The sequence below is a fragment of the Orycteropus afer genome, unplaced genomic scaffold, assembly GCF_000298275.1.
Source record: "Orycteropus afer afer isolate SDZICR_OR568_19922 unplaced genomic scaffold, OryAfe1.0 scaffold00016, whole genome shotgun sequence".
Classification (NCBI taxonomy): domain Eukaryota; kingdom Metazoa; phylum Chordata; class Mammalia; order Tubulidentata; family Orycteropodidae; genus Orycteropus; species Orycteropus afer.
In genome coordinates, this window is record NW_006921603.1 from 3,761,643 (window position 1) to 3,769,836 (window position 8,194).

An 8,194-nucleotide genomic window follows, 5' to 3' on the forward strand; every position below is an offset into this window, starting at 1 on the left:
CAAAAAGAAAAACAAGGAACAGGGTTAACAATGAGAAAGAAAAAAATTGCAACCAGGAACAGGGAAAAGAAAAAAAGCTAAAAACTAGAACCTGTGAGGGGAAAAATAAAGAATAAGAGCAAAAAAGGACAAAAGTAATAATAACAATAGTAGTTTTAAAACAGACAAAAACAAACTGAAAAACAGAAAAAAGTAAAAGAAATCAGGGCAAAGCAGGGCAGGGCACCCAGGCTCCATCCGAGCACACAGACTGGGATAAAATTCCTGCCGGCCCAGAAAGAGGGTGGGAGTGAGGGATGGCCGCACCTCCATTCACCAAGATGGTGTGGGGTATAAGAACAAAAGGGGAATGTCGCACCTTTCCAGTCCTCCGGGTCTGGAATGTCCTTGGGGTTCCCGGCAAGTGGAGCCTGTTCTTAAGTGCCTGGAATCTGGGAGAATGCTGTCACTTTAAATATCCAAAATGGTCAAGCCGCTTGTAAACATTCAAAATGGCTGCACGCTCCAGACAGACAAAAGTCCACAGCTCAGCCAGCCTTCCTCTTCACTGCTTCCCCTTCCAACTAGAGCAGTCCTCCATGAAGTCACTGGCTAGCAAGGCCAATTTTTAGGTTAATTCTTAGGTCCTACCACCACTCGGGAATCTCCAAGCTGTCTGTCCCATCATGATCGCTCAGGATCGCTGCCAGATCACAGCTCCACAGGTCTCTTTTTTTGGTGTTTTCATGCTAGATGGAATTTAGTCCACTTGTATATCCTTCCCTTCAAGGCCCAGGGGTCCAGGATTATCTTCTGTATCTGTGTTAATTGGTTCCCCTTTTCTTTGTTGAAGAGGGTCTGTGCAGTCTTCCTGCCTATTCTGCCATCTTACCAGAACCAGCCCAGGGTTTCAACTTTGTCAATTCCTTCACTGTCAGTAGCCCAGGGCATTCCTTGGCTTATAGATGATCTTCACATGGTGTTTGTGTGTCCCCTTGCATGTGTATCTGTGTGTAGTCTGATCATTTTAGAACTCAAAAGTAATTAAGTTAAGGATTCACCCTATACTGGCATGACTTCTTGAATATAACAAAAGAAAAACCCTATTTCCAAACAGGATCACATCCACAGGTACAGAGGCCAGAAATCAATACATATTTTTGGGTGGCATAGTTCAAAACAAAGGTCAAAAAGATTGTTGATTGGTAGTAAATCTTCACATTTATTTTTAAGTTATGTGCTAATAATCCTAAACTATAAAGCTGCATTTAATTAAAATACTTCCTCTTTTATGCAAATTTTGTATATTCTACTTTTCAAAGTACACACCTTCCTTACCTATCAACTATTTCATTATCTGACATTTCGTATTTACAACAATAGGAAAAAATCTACTATCAACTATTTTGCATATAAATGACATACATGTAGAAACAATGGATGTTGATGTGCAAGGTGGGAGTAACACATAAGGTTATGTGTCATCTTGGCTAGCCCATGATTCTCAGTGGTTTGGCTGTCTATGGTATAATTTGGCAGTTATGTAATAATGTAATGTGGCAGTTATATAATAATGTAACTTATAGTTATGTAATGATGTTGTCATCCTCCATTTTGTAATCTGACGTGATTATCCTCCATTTTCATATAACGCTGATTTTCACATAACAACCTGATCTTTGGAACCTAAATGTATTTATAAGTGAGGAATGGGTATAACGACGCTGTTTGCTAAATTAGTCTAACCCTTCCAAATAAACTTTTTAAACATCTAGATTGCTAATCAAATATCCTCAGCAGTCAATGTTAATCATTTAGTGTCACTTTACTGAGGAACAGTAATTGGAATCTAGATATCTTAACTCCTCTCTTCCTTTTTCTCATATGTAACATTCCTGAAAAGTGCTATGTAAGGGAAAAAGAAAAAGAAGTCTAAAGATCTTACAATGGAAATCTCTTTTGCAAAGATGTCTCCACAGCATGTGTTCAAATGAATAAGAAGAGAATGAAGACCAAAAGAGCAATTAAAATGATTTGTGAATATACTTAGGCAATGTGCTCATCTGAATCTTAGACATATATGTTTGGGACTGAAGGATCTTTAAATAGTAAGAGAGTTAATAGAACTTCATTCCATATTTTTCATACAATTAAAGTACAGGAAATCCCAAATTCCTAAGGGCGCCATCAATTTACTATTTTCTAACTGAGGATATTCCAAAAGAGATACCATGATTCACTGGCACACACTGTCATCAAGCAAAAGCAAAATAAAGAGGAAAGGAACATACTCAAACTAGAGCCCCTTTCTCTTCTGGTTTTCAAAAGATTCAAAGGCTATCTGCTGACAAAAACATGTGTCTTTTATTTAACAAGCACATCACAGACTTGTATAATCAGATCGTCTCGGCATTAAGCCTAGAAGTATGAATTTTAACAAGCTTATGGGTTATTCTTAAATCCATTCAAATTTGAATGGTTAGATACTCAAATGCTTGTTGAATTAAATTCTGTCTGTTCTGACAAAGACCTTCAAAGTGGCATACACTGCTTCAAATACAGTGTTTACTAAAGTAAAGAGAAAGAATTGTTGTGCCCTTACATCAATTATTTTGACTCTAATGATGAAACTTACCAGTGTTTTTCAAAAGACTGCAATTTCAAACACAGAAATAGGGAATGAGAGAGTAGAATAGGAGATAGGAAGAAAGTTACACAGAGAAAATATTTCTCGATTTTTTTTCTACTCAAAATGGGAAAAGAAATTGCATAAAAATTTAGAAAAATGAACATTTGTAAATTAATGCAGTACTAATATCTATGCTTTAAATCAGTTACAACAGATTGGTCATTTACTTACATATATCGTTTAAGAAAATTCTGAAAAACAAAAGTATTAGTAAGTTATATCTAATGAAGTAGAAAAGGGTTTGAGACAAAAATACACATATATTGTATGTGATTTTATACCAGAAATGACTTTACATAGTCTTTTAAAAAGCCATTCTCATTAACTAAAAGATGGATTTAAGGAAAGATTACCATTTGGTGCAGTGGGAGGTGACCAGATGCCGTAATATTTTGGCAAATATTTTCGTAGCTCTAAAAGAACACTGTCACTACAATCAGCAGCATAAACCTGAAACAAATGAAAATATAACAAATGCATGTTAGTTTCTTACAATGTTTTGTAACTGTCCTGCACATTTTTCAAATAAGCCAAAAAGATTACTGGGTGTCTCCAATGAAAAACTAGGTATTGTTTAGAGAATACCCTTCACCTGCTTATCTGATTCTAGCCTTTCATTGTCCTTGAACTATTTTACAACTGTGTGAACTGGAGATAATAGCAGTACAAAGTAATTCTTGTCCATATAAATTCTGGGCAGTGGAAGTTCACATGCCTTCACTCCACACCTTATGGTGGGGTGGGGGAGAGGAATTTAGTGGTCATTGTAAAGTTATTTCAGCTTTCTTTTATTCTGTGTAAATTTGTACTTTTTTCACTTCTCTTCTGAACAGTTTTAACATATGCTTGGCTCCTTTATTAAATTATGAGCTGAATAAAATCTTTCACACATAATCTTTTTTTTATCTATATGGAAGTCATGGTTTTACTTTTTAAAAAAGTATCCTTTAATACAATATAACTCAAATTATTGCTTATTTAATTCCTTGACATATAACCATTAATAATTCTAAAAGACACTAGGAATTTCTAGATATCCTAGAGCCAGATTCTAGCTTTTACCCGACAAGAGGAATAAAAGAACATATTTTTGTTTTAAAAACTACTTGTAAGTCGTTTTATCCAATGAACTCTCTCCAAATATGACCTACTTATATATCCAGGATAATCAAAGTTTACTGGTGTAAAACACTTATGAAAGTTTAGTATCAGCATTAGGGCAAGATAGCAGAAAGAGCAGACAAGCTACAGAGACCTTCTGCAACAAGCAAATGAGAAACCAATTCAAACAGATACAAAAGATAATCCTGAAACCGTAAACATTGAAGGGAAGGATAGAGTACAAATTAAGTACCAACTAGCAGAAGAATGGGAGCTCTGGTAGCATAGTGCCTAAGGCACTTGACTGCTAACCAGAAGGCTGGTGTTCAAACCCACCAGCCACTTCTCAGAAAAAAGGTTGGGCAATCTACTTCTGTAGTGATATCGCCTCGGAAATCCAAGGAGGGGTCACTATGAGTCAAGTCCTACTCTACAGCACATAACAAGTAGAAGAATGTGAATGAAAACTGTGAATAAGGAGATAAATGGAGCTGCAGACTGTCAACTGCCTTTACAGCACAGCCATATTTACAAGTGATTTTCCGATCTGGGCAGCAACCTAAGAATCGTCTCTTCTCACCAGCGATTGCATAGGAAACTGCATTGGTGGCTGACAACTAGAAAGGAAAACAGCAAAGGAGGCAAACAGACCTGTGGACTGTCAGCTCTCCTGAGGGTGCAGCCATTTACAAAATTTGCAAACAGTACAGAAATTTTGAATATTTGCAAAAATAAATTTACATTTATTTTTAAATCATGTGTTAACAACCCTAAACTATAAAGCTGAATTTAATAAAAATACGTCCTCTCTTATGCAAATTTTGTACATTCTACTTTTCAAAGTACACACCTTCCTTACTTATCAACTATTTCATTAGTCAACATTTCGTATTTACAACAACAGTGAAAATTCAATGGCATTCTGATCTGGGCAGCAACCTAAGAATGTGCTCCGTGTGCCAAGGACAGCATGGAAAACCATACTGGAGCCCCAGGAGTAGAAAAGTGTGACATTCCCCTTCTTACTTCTACACACCATACCTGCTTGGTAAATAGAGGTATGGCCATCCCCTGACTTCACCCACCTTCTGGGCTATCATGAATTACATCCTGGTCTGTGTGCACTGGCAGAGCCTGGGTGTCCTGCCATGCCTCCACCTCCTCCCAGTGTTGTTTTTATTTGTTTTAAAATTATGCTTTTAATTCTTCTTCCTTCTTTTTTTTCCCCCTCATTCTGTCCACGGTTCATGGTTGCTTTGTTTTTTCTCTTCCCTTTTCTTGGTTCCCTTCTTATTGCTTTTTGTGTGTATGTGTGCGATTGCTCCTATGTGTTTATGTTTTTTATTCTTTTAATTTTTTTAGGTTTTCTTTTTTTTGGTCTAACTGAGTGGGAGATAGCAACCATTCCCACACAACCCAATCACACCTGCACCTCCTGCACCCACTGAGAGCTACAACTTGGTTCTGCTACAACTTGGTTCTGCACCAACTGGCCAATGACAGATGGTGGCCAATACCAGCCCAACTCACCCTCAACTGTTCTTCACAAACAGCTAACAGAGACCTGTGTATATACTCTCATTCTCTATCATACCCACCAGGAGACAGGTGGTAAGTGCCTGAGTGCTGCCAGCTATTCAGTAGAGAAGCATAGTACCCTGACCACACAGATATATCAAAAAAAAAAAAAAAGAAAAAAATCTTGGGTGAATCACATCACCAGGTGGTTCAAACCCACCAGCCCACCCCCCGGGAAGGAAGGCTGGGCAATCTACTTCCGTAGTGATCCTGCCTCGGCAACCCAAGGAGGGGTCGCTATGAGTCGGGTCCAACTCAACAGCACATAACAACAACAACAACTACATCACAATGTCTCAGAGACAACTGACCATCCCAGTCCACGCAAAGAAGATAAAGTAGTACAAAGAAAGGACCAATGGACAGACCCAGAAAATATCCCTGAGGAAGAAGCAACATTGGAACTCCCTGATAAGGAATTCAAAAGAATTATATTTAGGTACCTTCAATGGATTGAAAGATGGATCAAGGAAAACACTGATAAAATTATGGAAAACACAGAAAAACTCTAGAACAATTTAGGAAAACAATACAAGAAAAAACTGACAAAATAAACAAAAAAATTAGAAACAATACAAAAACAAATAGAAATCCAGAAGATTAATACTAAGAGTTCAGAAACTGATAACACATTGAATAGGCAAAGGAGTAGAACCAAATCAATGGAAGACATAATTAATGAGATTGAAGACAAATCCCTCAATACTGCTTTGTTAAGGGATCAATCATAAAAAGGATAAAACAAAATGAAGAAAGCCTAAGATTCATGTGGGATACCATCAAGAAGAATAATCTATGTGTAATCAAAATTCCAGAACAGGAAGAAACTATAAAATCACAGAGAAACTGTCTAAGATTTGTTAGAAGAAAATTTCCCTAACATGATGAAAGACAACCATTCAGGAAGTTCAATGATAGATCCCAAAAGAAAATCACCAAGACAGAGCATCATCAAACTCACCAAAACCAAAGACAAAGAAAGAATCCTGAAAGCAGCATGAGAAAAAAGTTACCTACAAAGGGCAACCAATAAGACTAAACTCTACTTGCTCAGCAGCAACCATGCAGGCAAGAAGACAATGGACTGATATATATAAAACCCTGAAAGAAAAAACCTGCCAACCAAGAATTATATACACAGCAAAACTGTCCTTCAAATATGGTGGTGAAATTAGCACAAGAAAACTTGATAAAAACCAAACCAACCATACAAGAGATGCTAAAGAGAGTCCTTCAGACAGAGAACCAACAACAACAGACAACTGATGATTAACACACATGACTATATAACCCAGAAACCAACTAGCCATAGAAGTATCCAAAGTAAAATAACCTCATGAAACTGTAAACAGGGAACCAGAGACATCAATTGGTAAATGAGGACAACTACAAACTGAAGAGAGAATAAATTGTGCAGGTCCAGAACTTCCAAATGCTGAGGAAGTCAAGACAATTGCGAGATAGAAGAAACTGTTCTAAACCTGGAAAGAAAAGTATAAATCCCAGGGTAATCTCAAAAAATAAAAAAAACTTTGCATCAAACTAAAGAAAGAGGACAGGTACAAATACTTAGCAAATACTAAAACAACAGCAACAAAGGAAATGATAACAAAATTCATAAACAAAATGAGCTCAGCACAGAAAATTACACGAAACAAAGAAATTAGCAACATCATGAAAAAATACATAACAAAATGAGAGCAATAAATTCATACTTGTTGATAATTACACTGAATGTAAATTGATTAAATATACCACTTAAGAGACAGAAAGCTGCAGACTGGATAAGAAAACAAGACCCATCACCTTTTGTCTTACGAGATATAAAAGGAGAAAAAAGTGAGCAGAGAAAGAGACCTACTACCACCAAGCAAAAAGAGCTGGGAGCAGAGCTCCTTTTGAGGTACCTGTGCTGAGCACTCCCAGATCCAGGGGAAGACTGATGTCAAGACACATAGAGATCTCCAAGGAATGCTGGGCCCACAGATGTGAAATGAGACAAGACCTTCCCCTAAAGCTGACAGAAAGCAAAAGCTCCTAGAGTGTTGTTGTTGTTATGTGCCATCGAGTTGGCCCCAACTCACAGCAACCCCTCCTTGGGTTTCCAAGGTGATATCACTATGGAAGTAGATTGACCAATCATCCTTCCGAGGAGTGGCTGGTGGGTTTGAACTGCCAGCCTTCTGGTTAGCAGTCAAATGTCTTAGGCACTATGCTACCAGAACTCCTTCTCCTAGTGTTGGTTCCCTATATTTGGACTTAGAACCTTCTGAACTGTGAGAGGATAAACCCACCACCCACTCCTCGGAAGGACGATAGGGCAATCTACTTCCGTAGTGATACTACCTCAGAAACCCAAGGAGGGGTTGCTATGAGTCGGGCCGACTCGATGGCAAACAACAACAACAACAACAGATAACTAAGACAAAGATTATAATCCATTTTGAGTTAATGTTTATAAAAGATGTAAGTTCTGTGTCTAGGTTCATATTTTGCATGTGGATGACCAGTTGTTCTTGTACCATTTGCTGAAAAGACTATCCTTTCTCCATTGAATTGGCTTTGCTACTTTGTCAAAAATCAGCTGACAATATTTTCTGGGCTCTCTGTTTTGTTCAACCGATCTATTTGTCGTTCTTTCACCAATACCCTATTTCTTGATCACAGTAACTTTATAGTAAGTCTAGACACTGAATAATGTCAGACTTCCAACTCTATTCTTCTTCGGTATTATTTTGGCTATTCTGGATCTTTTGTCTTTCTATATAAACTCTGTTGTTGTTGTTGTTATGTGCCGTCGAGTCAAACCCGACTCACAGCGACCCCTCCTTGGGTTTCCGAGGCAGT

General features: G+C 37.6%; 1 protein-coding gene across 1 annotated transcript in view; it reads right to left on the reverse strand.

The window, feature by feature from the left end:
* Nucleotides 1–8,194, reverse strand: part of IPMK (inositol polyphosphate multikinase) — an 84,028-nt gene that overhangs the window by 37,601 nt on the left and 38,233 nt on the right. The window contains exon 3 of the mRNA XM_007958839.2: nucleotides 3,022–3,118. Within this exon, the coding sequence (XP_007957030.1) occupies nucleotides 3,022–3,118 (97 nt within the window). The remainder of the gene's footprint in view (nucleotides 1–3,021; nucleotides 3,119–8,194) is intronic.